The 13,689-nt window shown below is 41.8% G+C and overlaps 1 protein-coding gene across 1 annotated transcript; it reads right to left on the bottom strand.

Moving 5' to 3' along the window:
• Positions 1 to 7,227: 7,227 nt before the first annotated feature.
• Positions 7,228 to 8,175, bottom strand: LOC147613804 (major pollen allergen Bet v 1-F/I-like). The gene is made up of 2 exons (XM_086781223.1): positions 7,867 to 8,175; positions 7,228 to 7,712 (listed from the first exon to the last, which is right to left on the bottom strand). Exons 1-2 carry the CDS (start codon positions 8,048 to 8,050, stop codon positions 7,378 to 7,380), a joined length of 519 nt encoding a protein of 172 aa, XP_086637349.1. The 5' UTR covers positions 8,051 to 8,175; the 3' UTR covers positions 7,228 to 7,377.
• Between the last annotated feature and the right edge of the window lie 5,514 nt (positions 8,176 to 13,689).

The following is a 13,689-nucleotide window of genomic DNA, read 5'->3' as shown; positions in this document are numbered from 1 at the left end:
CCACCAAGCTTTGTTGTACCTAATCAAGAAGCCATTGCTGACAGGAAGGTTGGCTAGGTGGATGTTGTTATTACAAGAGTTTGATTTTGTTATTCTTCATACTCTAGGAAAAGAACATGCCATTGTTGATTACTTGAGTAGGTTAGAGATAGGTGGAGAACCAGTGGTTGGGAGTGAATGATGATTTACCAGATGCTTCATTATTTGAAGTTCAGGCTGCTATGTCAGATTCTGTATGACCAATTATTGACATTTTTAACTGAAGGCACTATCCCAGGTGAGTTACTGCTGCAGATTAGAGGAGGAAGTTTACTTTGAAGAGTAGACCTTTTTTGGTGATTGTAGGGGCATTATATAGGAAGGGCATTGATCAAGTCATCAGAAGGTGTGTTCCAAATTTTGAACAAGATGCTGTTATTCAAGAAGCACGTTCTGGTGCAGCAGGTGGACATTTCTCAGGAGATATAACAGGAAAGAAAATTCTCCAGGCTGGATTGTGGTGGCCCACAGTTTTGAAGGATGCACATGAGTATGCTAAGAGTGTCATATGTCAAAAGACTGGTCAGCCAGATAATTAGGATAGCATGTCAGATCATCCTATTTTGCCACTAGAGCCTTTCCAGAAGTGGGGGATGGATTTTGTGGGACCCGTTAAGCCTACAACAAGGAAAGGATGCAGGTATAGTTTGGTTGCAACAGACTATTGTACTAAATGGGTAGAAGCTGTAGCTTTGAAGGATAATAAAGCTTCAAGTGTTGCAAGGTTCTTGTATCACAACATAATGACCAGGTTTGGGTGTCCTGTGGAGCTTGTGAGTGATAGGGGATCTCATTTCTTAAATGAGGTGATAGATGAATTGACTAAAACCCATATGATTAGGCACAAAAAGTCTACAGCTTACCATCCTCAGGCTAATGGGTAGGCTGAAAGTACTAACAAAACATTGGCTAGAATTTTGAAGAAGATAGTGGCAGACAATCATAAGGATCGGGATGACAAATTGAACTCAGGATTACAGTCTTTTAGAATAGCCTTTAAGGTAACAACAGGGATGACACCATTTAGATTGGTGTATGGATTAGAAGCTATGGTGCCTATGGAGTTTGTGGTGCCAAGTCTTAGAATCACAGCTGAGAAGATGTCTCCTAAATTGTCAGTTCAGCACAGGAGTAAATATCTGATGCAGTTGGGGAAGAAGATAGGTTGACCAGTTCATATATCATTGAGGTGATCCAGAAGAGACGACATGCATGGGTGAGTATGAATGTCAAATTTAAAGTGTTTCAGGTTGGTAACTGGGTGATGGTGTACAACTCTTGATTGGGACCTCATCTAGGAAAGTTGACACTTAGATATAAAGAACCTTATCAGATTGTGGAGGATTTGGGTAAAGGAACCTCTATTGTGGCAGATGTCTTTGGAACAAGGGTAGAGAAGCCAATTAATGGTTTTAGGCTGAAGAAGTTTCAAGGAAACCACCATATCTTGATTGGCCAGTTTCAGCTTTGGTGCATGTTGAGGAAGTCAGATCCGACTCACCAGAAGTTAACAGAGCATAGAGATGGATGTTCTTAAGGCAGAACATAGATGTTAAGATGTTGGCAAGAAGCTTAATTATTGGCACAGGGTGTTTTGATCAGTTGTTGTGTAGAGCTTGAAATTTGCTGAAGCTTTTTTCAAGTTTTGTTTGACTGAATTGTGCTGTGTTGGAAGTTGCTTAGTTGGACTTTACTGGCTCAGAGTTTTTAAAATTAATAATTTTTCCAAAAGTCTCGAGTTGGGGACTGCATGCCCACTAAGAGTGATGATTACTTTATGGAGAGCACCTTCAATGCAGAAAGTGTAGGACCTAGAGAAGAACAAGAGTTTCAAGACACAAGTTGCAGGTTTGCTGGCAGAATCAGTTGAGATAGTTGCAGACCAAGTGCCTGATGTAGAGATGCATGGTGCAGAGCAGATACAGGTTGCTGAGCAGTTCAAGGAACCAGTTTCATTACAAAGTGTGGATGTAGCAGCAAATAGACAACGATGTTCAGGTTGCTAAACCTGATGTTATAAAGGAGGTGGACCAAACTTTTGATGTTGCTACAACTGTTTGATGTAGCAGCATGATTTTACTTTTGTCTAACATTTTGATGTGATCAAGGGATATGTGGATCCGAGTCAGATTTCTTTGAAATCTACCACCGGGACGTGCCATGTGTTGAAGGCATAGTTCTCTTAGGTTGAATGTTGCTTATTCGGATATTTAGTAAGTCGGATATGTGCTAAGTCGGATATGTGCCAAGTCGGATATGTGCTAAGTCGGAATTATAAGGTCGTAGGAATGTCTGATGAATGTCTTGGGATGTTGAAAGTTAACAATATCTTGGGATCTTGGAAGTTAAGATATGTAACTGTTATTCAAGAGTAACATTTTGGGGGGTTGGGCAAGGTAGAAAAGAAGGGGAAGTAATGTAATGTGGAGGAGAATAAAGCAGATTTCAGAGTGTTCATATATCTTGGGTGACCTTGCTCTGTCGGATTTCTATCTGCATATTAAGTTTTTGCTGTGTCTGAATTTCTGTTTTCACCTAATCAACATGTTTCTTGTGGAGAAATTGTGTCTGCTTGTTGTATTTGTGTTTGTGTTGATGAACCCCAACATTCTTCCAACCTTCCGCCTGCTGCAACAAAGAGACACCAAGCTCCCAACTAAAATCAAGAGATTGGAAGTTTCAGGAATGAAGGAAGACCTTTTCCTCGAAGCTCTTTCTCAGGAACTCCGTGTCTTTCTAGAATGCAGAGGGAAGAGCTTCGAAGTGAAAACAGATGTTTTGGTTGTCAAGGGTTTGAGCATCAGCTCAAGAAATGCCCTACTCCTTCTATGGGCCAAGGAATCTAGGGTCCCAAAGTTCAGAGACAGAATCCTTTGTATGAGTCCAATCAGGGTCCCCGTACTAAAATCTAGGCAACCCCAGAAGAGTGCCAGCTCAGTAGTCTGCAACCTCCAATGCAAAGTAGTCTCATAACTCTCTTCCATAATTGGGGAAACCAAAGAGAGAGAGTTCCACCTCAGATTGCAACAGCTAGAGCTATCACTATAGCTGAGGAAGTGAAGGAAGAAAAAGGACAGATCTAAGGAGAGACTCATTGGCAATAGCTACTAGCGGGGTGTCGTTGAGGGATGTCGCTCGCGGGCAAAGCCAGTCGATGTCTTGACCAGCCTCAGATTGGTTAAAATGGTGCGTTTTCGGTATACGATGGGCGAGGACCGACGAAGCGGTCCCTGAGTGAAGTGCTAGGACACCTAAGTAGGATCCTAGAGGGTTATGACCAGATGATGCACGAGCTTGCAGTTGCTAGGACACCCATGCATACGTCGAGGAAGATATGGATGAACTGGAAGGAATTACTTTTGTGAAGTGAATTTTGATACTAGATCTCGTTGGTTGACCAACTCGTCTTCAACGGAGATTCCGGATGATATATTTTTATAAAATAATGGACTCAATATTTTGGAGGATTATGATCAGTAATACTATGGTTTCATTGAAAGATCGTTTTAAAGATAGCCGAATCTGTTAAAATAGTAATTTCATATTGGGTGTATAAGTGGTATGACTACCTTGAATTTTTCTTGAAGCGCCGACTAAGGAACCTGGGAACTCTTTTCCTCGATACTACCTGGGCAAAACATAACTAAATTTTTATAAAGGAATCCCACCAATACAGTGGTTGGGTGGTTGGCTAACCCATGGGCTGGATTGGGGGATTCTTGGGATACTAGTTACGATTAAGTTACGTTAGTTAGATTAAGTCCTAGGAAGACCCTTGTTGTGGGAGGGAATCAGCAGGGCTGTGCCTCACTAAAGGGGGAAAAAAGCGGTGATTCTATGGACCAAGTGCAAGTCTCTTCTTTGATCTGGCCATGTGACATTCAAGTTCGATTGGATCAATTTGGTTAGTTAAGTCTTTGACTCGATAGATTAATTCTCCCGTTAGATAGATTTTCTGGTGGAATCGCCCGTGCCTTTCGGGCGAGAGAAGTTTTTCTGGGTTCGCGGTTTCGGAGGAACCGTTGGGCTAGTATCTTGTCCGGACATCCGTGGGCGAGGCCTCGAATGTGGATCCCAACCCCACGCGAGATGCTAACGTTGCTTCCGTCGCTAGCGCCCGAGGAGGGGGCATCGCGGGAAGGGGGCGGGGGTCTCACAGAAATGGGGCCTTTCTGGGATTCAGCCATGCACATCATCTTTGACAAGTTCAGGAACCTACCCTTCCCTTTCAAGCCTGTGCTGATGACGACATCGATTGCACAAGGCGAGTGACCCGATCTGAGTGCAAGAAGGAGATGCAAGTAGATGCTTTCCTGGCATACTTGAGATCCTGGTTAGTGCTCCAGTATACGAGGAGCTTTCCAGGTAATTTTTACCTTGAGTTGCCCACGTGGCTACCTAAGCATGCTAAAAAAAACTGAATTGACGCACGTAGCATGCTGAAAATAATTGAAACTTACTGAATTGACACAAGTTGTTGGAAAAGAAGCAAGAGAGTGCTCAAATTCGTGAATGCCATTACATGACAAATCATAGGAGGGGAAAATCATTGTTGTATCTCCTAGCCATTACACTAGTAAAACATATGGTAGAAACTAATGCAATTTGGAAGTGATCATGACTAATTGATAACTATGTGTGTGTGTTTATGTTCTCTCTTTTTATTTTGTCTTGTGACTGCCTAGCTCACAGAGGAGTGCTCCCCGGCTTATGGTGTTGTTGTGAAGTGGGTCTCCTAAATGAGGGCCCACCCTATGTCCGGGGTTGCTTCAAGTCCTGCAAACTTGCTGGACTAGCACTCCTACGGACGCTTCCATCACACTGCAAATACTGGTTAGTGTGTTTTTTTTCATAAAAAAAAAGTAAATTTTGCCAAATTGCATCCCTCATTCTAGGCCCTTTTATGCTTAGTGACAATAGCTTAGAGGATAGTGGGCTTAAATGAGAATCTTATGTAACACCTAGTTAGTCTAATCCATGGACTAAAGAAGAGATTTAAGAACATCACACACACACACACACATCATCATAATCATCATCGTAACCAGGTGCACTCCATGGCTCTGAAGCTTGCAAAACAAGATTGTTTTTTTAAATTCTTTTACCATGTTTTGTGTGAGTGCTTGGGTAGCATACTTCGTGTAGTGTAGAGCATATTTGAAATGCTCGAATGAACATGAATTTGAATGCATACTTGGAAGCAATGCTAGACTCACATCCGCAATCGATGAGCTTGAAGTCTATTGTGATGTTTGACGGGGATTCAAAAGTACCTCGCAAATTAGAAAATTACAAATTCATTACCACATTTGAAAATGAGTTTTTTCGGGTTCGGTGCCGCTAGGCTAGTATCTTGTCTGGACATCCCTGGGCGAGGCCCCAAGTGTGGATCCCGACTTCGCGCGAGAAGCTAATGCTGCTTCTGTCGCTAGCATCCGAGGAGGGGGCATCGCGTGGAGGGGGGCGGGGGTCTCACATAAATGGGGCCTTTTTGGGATTTAGCCATGTGCATCATCTTTGACAAGTTCAGGAACCTACCCTTCCCTTTCAAGCCTGTGCTGGATGACGATGTCGATTGCACAAGGCGAGTGACCCGATCTGAGTGCAAGAAGGAGATGCAAGTAGATGCTTTCGTGGCGTACTTGAGATCTTGGTTAGTGCTCCAGTATGCGAGGAGCTTTCGAGGTAATTTTTACCTTGGGTTACCCACGTGGCTACCCAAGCATGCTAAAAAAAACTGACTTCACGAATGTAGCATACTAAAAACAATTGAAACTTATTGAATTGACACAAGTTGTTGGGAAAGAAGCAAGAGATTGCTCAAATTCGTGAATGCCATTACATGACAAATCATAGGAGGGGGAAATCATTGTTGTATCTTCTAGCCATTACACTAGTAAAACATACTTTAGAAACTGATGCAGTTTGGAAGTGATCATGACTAATTGATAACTATGTGTGTGTGTTTATGTTCTCTCTTTTTTAGTTTGTCTTGTGTCTGCCTAGCTCACAGAGGAGTGCTGCCCGGCTTATGGTGCTGTTGTGAAGTGGATCTCCTAAATGAGGACCCACCCTATGTCCGGGGTTGCTTCAAGTCCTGCAAACTTGCTGGACTAGCACTCCTGGTGGCCGCTTCCATCACACTGCAAATACTAGTTAGTGTGGTTTTTTTTATTTTTTTTAAAAAGAAATTTTTGCCAAATTGCATCCCTCATTCTAGGCCCTTTTATGCTTAGTGTGACAATAGCTTAGAGGATAGTGGGCTTAAATGAGAATCTTATGTAACACCTAGTTAGTCTAATCCATGGAGTAAAGAAGAGATTTAACAATGGACTCCATGCTCTAAAGCTTGCAAAACAAGATTGTTTTTTTAAAGTCTTTTACATTGTTTTGTGTGAGTGCTTGGGTAGCATACTTCATGTAGTGTAGAGCATGTTTGAAATGCTCGAATGAACATGAATTTGAATGCATACTTGGAAGCAGTCCTAGACTCACATCCGGAATCGCTGAGTTTGAAGTCTATTGTGATGGTCGATGGGGATTCAAAAGTACCTTGCAAATTAGAAAATTACAAATTCATTACCACATTTGAAAATGAGTTTTGTATCGTGAATCGATATGTAGGACTAATGGCCTCCTTCAACAATGAAGGTGTTTTGGTCCAACTTTCGATATCGAAAGTGGTATTTGGGAAACAGGAGAAGGGCACGTTCTTCTATGTCTGTTAAATTTCGGGGAGGATTGTGCCAACTCCCCGCCATACCTTATGTATGGCTTTTTCATATATACTTTACTCACACAAATGAGCACGAAAATCATATGACTTGATGAATGACGTGTAACTGAGATTCAAATGTGGTAAATGAATTTGGAATTATCTACCTTGCGATGTATTCTATGATCTCTGTCAATGTCCATCGATTTCTCATGTCGAATATAATCATAGGCCTGATGGTCAGGCTCGTTTTTTGATCTCTATAAGTTGTTCATATAAACTTGAAAAAGACACGCATACGAAAAAGACAGGTTACAAAAACGGTATGGGTTGGAGTGTCCATCTTCATTCAAGCGCTTCAAGATGTTTATGTGTGAATGGAGAAACACACGTTCTTTTAAAGTCGTTGACAATGCACACATGCAAGCAATCAAGAAGATAAGGCTACCCAAGCATGCTAGTTGCCACCAATCTTGTTGTTCATATCATGTTATTTATATTGCTCAAGATACAAACGGCAAGGCCAAAACCCTCGAGAGGAAGATCTAGATCGAGTAAGGTACTCCCACTCAATTCCATTTGTTCATGTTCTTATTGGTACGATGATGGCCTCCAAGATTTGATCACTTGGCGTAGTCGTCGTGGGCGAGCAGGTAGGCTTCCACTCCCGTGTAGCTGAGGGGCACCACCTCCTTGAGGGCGGCGGGGACGTGGGCGCGGTGCTTCTCGGAGAGGGCCTCGTATTCGAAGGACCAGTGCACCACGCTAGTGTCGGGGTGGGGCCCTTCCTTGACCTCCACGGTGTACTTGTACTTCTTCACGAGGATGCCCACGAAGCCACCTTCCACCACCTCCGCCTTCAGCTTGAGGGCCTGGTGGTCCACCTCCTCCAGCTTCTCCTTGATGTGCAGCACCAGGTGCTCCGGGTGCTTCTCCCTCGCAATATGCTCAGCGTGGCCTGCATGAGCGCATTATTAAAACAGTATCAAATATGAGCTTTGCAAAAAGTTCAACTAGAGAGCTAATTGCTTACTCTTGCAACAAAAAGTTCACATCAAATTAAATATTGAGCTGATTTTAATTATTGAAGAACTAGAGAGCTAATTGCTTACTCTTGTGGAAGTGGATGGTTCTCACGGAGCCTGGCTGGAAGCCGCTGCCTGCGTACTCCACGCCGGCGATCACGTGCGGCAGAGCCTTGGGCAGGCAGTTGTGGGCGTCCTCGAAGGCCCCGCGCCACAGCCGTTTGGCCGACACCTTCAACTCCACCTTGTCGCTGAACACCTCGATCGCCATTTTACTAATTAGCTAGCGCTTGTTGGTGATTGCTTTGCCAACCCTTGAAATGTGTTTTTCTTTTTTTCTTGTAAAAGCTGATGCTTAGTGTTTCTTAAACAAGAGATAGCTGAGAGAGACAGAGACTGCACCTACTTTTATATTGGTTGGAAGAGTTCCAACTCCATTTAAATTTGTTGGGATATATCCCACGTGCAAAATGAAGTCGACCACGACACTCCAAGAAGCAAAACTTGCTTCCAACGCCGGAGCTTCCAACACCTTCTATAGAATCTAGAGCGCGACATGCAGCTGTATTAGCGGAGGATGCATTTAGACGCCCTTTCGTCTTTGATTCTTGTTTATCAAATCTAGAGCGAAACGAGAAATATATATCTCTCTCTTATATGTTCCACCTTTTTTGGATTTGGAGATTAAATTTGGAGACGAGGAAAAACATTGAGCACTTGAGAGTGACACGTATCAAGGTTTGAATGGAAATACGTATTTCTGTCCTGATCACGCAAACCTTCTTTCTATAAGGTTGTTTCTTTTCGTTTGTCTACGTTCATACACGTCACACACACCAACATACATTATTAGCGCATGCATCTAGACGCCCTTACGGCTTGTTTTTCGAATCTAAAACTTAAAGGAAGATTATGCTTTGAATATTGAGCGTTCATCTATATTCTGCTCAAACTCGAACCATCTAATGTCACTACTCCACTTTTAGGATATTAAGAAAAAAAACATACTTCGCACTTACTGGGCACAAAAATCCCAATCTTACCAAGTTGCATCTGAGAATTCTTTTTCTCCTCTTTTCTCCCTCTTGATGTTCCATATATAATCGATATCCCTACTGTTCCTATAGTGCCCACATTGATCTCTTTGCTTAATGAGGCCTTTTATTTTGAAATGTTAGGTCTACATTAACACTGCATTTTGAGGGGAGCTGAAGACACAGAATCCAAAATTTGGCAATAGATCTCCTCCCTCAATATACTCTGATACTGAAGAAAGAGTTCAAGGAGGACTTTTAGAAGATAATGTAGTCGCTCACTCTCATGGATCATCACTCCCTAAATACTGTATTGATACTACAAAGAAAGGGTTCAAGAAGGAGAGGACTTTTAAAGGATATTATTGTGGTCTTCTGCTCTCATGGATCATGACTCCCTCCATCAGCCCTCTCTCTTTCGCTACATGTCAACGTCGAGCTTCATCTCTCTTCCATTTTACATTTACAAAGCTATCCGTTCTTTAGCTACATCTTCACGATCCATTTGCTACACATTTATAATCCTTTTGTTGAATAAAAGGAATGATCAACTTCCGTTATCAACAGCCCGACGAGAGTAATCATGGAGAGAGGGGGGGAAGGCTTACACATTACAATGCATGGGGGACGTAGCATTTTTCGGGATGTCGGGGCTGTTTGTTGTTGCTCGGCATCGAAAAAATGCTCGAAAGTTTGCTGCTATAGGCAACAAAATTGGCAACAAAATTTCGTTGCCCAGTAGAAAAAAGTACTCTCACCTAAATCTTCGCCGCCGCGTTTCTTCCTACTCCCCAAAGCAGCACATGGCTTGGACAACAGTCGATTGATTGCAGCTTTGAGCAGTTTCAAATTACAGACAAACATACACCACATTATCACTTCTCACTGAAATTTAAGGAGAAAATATATGCCTATATATGGCACACGCATTGTGCCAAGTGACATTTAGGAAGAAAATCTACCCCTACATATGGCAAACGCATTGTGCCAAGTGAGAGGATCATCAGTTTCGAGCATGCCTGGTTGAGTTCCCTACTGGTATGGTTGTCTCTATCATCAATTTTGTAAAGAACTACACATTCACACCTTTCCAAGAGATATAATTTGAGTATTAATTCTCAGAGTAGGTAATGTTTATATTTTATATTATTTGTTTCATATTTGAACTATACTACATAATTGATTTTTTGTGGCCTAATCACCTCTCCTCCTAGCCTCACCACGTTGTTATTGTGGTCCACATTAGCTATTAACATGAAAAGGGACATGTAGATGGAGTAGCGAGCACCCCCCAAAGCTCATGCCATTCTTCAAGTGTATCATTTTTACATCGCTCACATGATGCACATTCTCTATAGCATAGTTTTCATCCCTTGGATGATTTTTTACAAGATCGCGGGGACACACTATAAGGGAATGATAGTGTACGCGCAATCCACTAGCATTTTGACCGAGTGCTCGTAATTTTTCTCGTAACCAGTTCTTGTACCAACATTTAAAAAAAAGTCAAAAATTGGGTGCCAAGCCTGTGCCGCAGAATACCCCTACTAACTTCCCCCCCTTTTGTTCATCTCTATTTTTTTGGCAGGTAGCCAAAACTTTTTATCTCGACTCCAAGATCCCCACACACACACACACACACACACACATGCTCTCTCTCTCTCTCTCTCTCTCTCGTCCATCTCCTCTTGCTTCCTCCATCATGTACTTCTTCCTTTATCTCACTCTCTCCTTCTCAACCTTCCCCCCCCCCCCTCTCTCTCTCTCTCTCTTCCATCTCCCCCAGTCCTCCTCCCTTATGCTTCTTCCTCTACCTTTCCTTATTATACAATCATCTCTCTCCCACACCTCTTATGATTAAAGTTTTCATTCTTTAATAGTTTTCATAATGAAGATAAGTGTATTCATGTATGTAGGACTAGAAATTAGGATGTTTCATCTAAAAGGGTGGAAGAAACAAACTTTTTTTGCTTTGTTTCTTTGGTTTTGGAGGTATCTTCTCTCTCGAGATGAAGGTAAGCTTACTAACTATGTGCTTAACTAATTTGGGGTTTCTTATTTAATGTCATTTTGTGTAAGTAAGTAGGATTGGATAAAGTATGTGGTAGATTGAGGTAACATTTTTTTAAATTTATTCTTTTTCCTTCTTTTGTAGCTATTTCCTCCCTCTTATAAAGAGGGGGAATTTTTTTGGTGAGCACTTTCTAGCGAGCGATTCCTCCAAAATGGCGAGTGCTTTTTTCTCTCTCTACTCTCTCTCTACTCTCACTCCCTCACTCTCGCACTCTCTCCCTAGGACCCTCTTTTATTCTCTCTCTCGATGTCACTCTTACATCCATGCTCTCCCTCTCTCTTTAAACCCCCCTATCTTATTTTCTATCTCTTTACACCCCTATGCTAACTCCTTATCTCTTGATGCAACTCAAAATTAATATAGAAGGTACAAGATGCACCCCTCTCCCTCTCTCTTGGCCTCTCTCCATGCAACTCAAAATTAATATACAGGGTACAAGATACAACCCTCCCCTCTCTCTTTCTCTCTCTCTCCATGCATGAAACAATTACAATAGATTATGTCATAACACCATATTCGTGAGTTTGGGAATCTCCCAAGTCCCATTTTTGTAATACTAAAAAGGTGGGACCCGATTAACATGTCTATAAGTTTCTCAAAACCCTATCATGTGACCTATCATTGGAAAGCACTTGAAAAGAGGGATCTATTAAGCTTTAAAGCGCACAATTTGGAGTAATGGTGTTTAAGTTCTGGCAAATCCAAAGTTTTGACCACGTGTCCCAAACTTATGGAAAATTCCCATATTCCCCAATATAGTGTTTCATGAAAATTACAATTTATGATTCAAAATATCAATTTACAATAGAAAATGTCATGCAAACTATAGTTGATGATTCTAAATATTAGTGTAAACCCTCCATTACTAGAGTCTCATTCATACAATGTTAGAAGAATATGCCAAGAGAATCGTAGTTCAAAAGTAGATGCCATGAGAATATAGTTCAAAATAACAAATAAAACCTCCATTCCTAGAGTCATTCATAAATAACAAAAGAAAATGTCATGAGAATTGTAGTGCAAAATAAAACCTCCATTCCTAGAGTCATTTAAGTATGAGGAGGCATACTCGAGCTCTTGATTTTGTTATGTGGCCCTTCAGAAGGAAGGGGCTCTAATGGTGCTATCCAATTTGGAGGATATGTCAAGATTGGCATAAAACGTGGAGGAACATGGTAAGGAAAAGGTGCATTAGATGGCAGTGGAGGTGGCAATATGGCCCAAGACCTTGATTCCATGGTGGCAAAGGTCACAAAGTTGCCATCATAGGTTCCACTTGTGCCCTTTACAATGCCTCTGTCTCCTTGCCAATGAATTTATTGTCACCGAGGTCTTCAGGAATATCTTCAAGCCCTCCCAACTCAATTTCATGGCATATCAAATGATCCTCAATGCTTATACAATGTTGGAGCATCAACTTGCATGCCTTTGTCGTGCTACCTCTCCCTGTAAAGCAATCAAGAACTAGGTCCCCCTCCATGGTGAAAGTTCCAAGCAACCACCAGCAAAGTGAAAAACATTAGATACATTCCCTACCATCTTGAACATGATTTCACAAATTAAAATTATAAAAATCTCTTTCTTGTTTCATACCTTGGAGTAACCACTGGTTTCTCAGCTGGACCTCGTAGAGGCTTACAGTCCCTACCCATTATCAGATTAGGTTCTTTCATGTTGCATTATTCACACTTTGAAATAGCAATGGAATATGGCCCAAAACCTTTCCCATGCACTGCATCATTTCCATTCTCTCTCGGATATATTATGGGCTATATCTACTTGGTGGATTGTGCATAAACACTCCAATAAGTATAATGGGCACCTACCCCACAATTACAAGTTAGACATTTTTGTTCAAACCATTGAAAAAACTATTATATACTTATATGTAAACATAGTTTGTGTAGGTCACCTCCTCAGTTCCATCATCATTAATCTGATGGTAAGCTCCTTGCATCTCTAGATACAGTGCCTGTTGAGATTATGAGATTTCGCCCCCTCGATAATGGTTGGAAGATGATTACGATTCCTTGCTGTGGGGTGGTTGCAAGATGAGGGTACTCACTTTCGTTTACTATCTCTAAAATTGGGACATTAGCGCAACTCAGGTGGAGTACCTCGATCGTGATATTGCCATCTTAAAACATGACACGTGTCTCCCGAGCTTAAAGTGCCATATCTGGAACGAGATACCAACTAACACCACGCCAACAGGTCCAAGTTTCAAGTCACCATCCATGTCATTAGTACATGTCACTGCCACTACATTATCTCGATCGAGATATGCATACCACTCGGATCCACTTCAATGCCACGGTGGATCCCCCTGGACATGCCTGCTCAGCATATTCAATGATGCCATCTCCACCGTCCACATATCTCGAATGAGATAAGGAAATATAATCTCGACCATTAACAAATCTTGCTTGAGGTATAAAGATGTGATCTCATTTGTCCACATATCTCGTTCGCGATACCAAGATGAAATCGAAGCCATTCAAAAACCTTGAACGAACGAGATACATCTACACAATTTGACCCGTCCATTCGTGCACATTTGAAGATGCGATCCCATCCATTTATATATCTCGATCGAGGTATGAAGTGAATCTCGAACGTCAAACATCATGGTAATGATCCGAAATCTAAGCCGTCCATGTACCTCGAACGAGGTACTTAATTCAAATCGTAGCCGTTGTCGATCCCTCAGAAGCAAAACCTAAAATCACATGCATACTTGGCCATTTGTCTCACTAACCCTAAAGCCATGCCTACATCCGGAGCCTACATCTTGCAAACCCT

Source organism: Cibotium barometz, chromosome 43, assembly GCF_041138505.1.
Source record: "Cibotium barometz isolate CiBa-2024 chromosome 43, ASM4113850v1, whole genome shotgun sequence".
NCBI lineage: Eukaryota > Viridiplantae > Streptophyta > Polypodiopsida > Cyatheales > Cibotiaceae > Cibotium > Cibotium barometz.
Note: the sequence above shows the minus strand (reverse complement) of the source record. Positions and strands in the feature narration are given on the sequence as shown.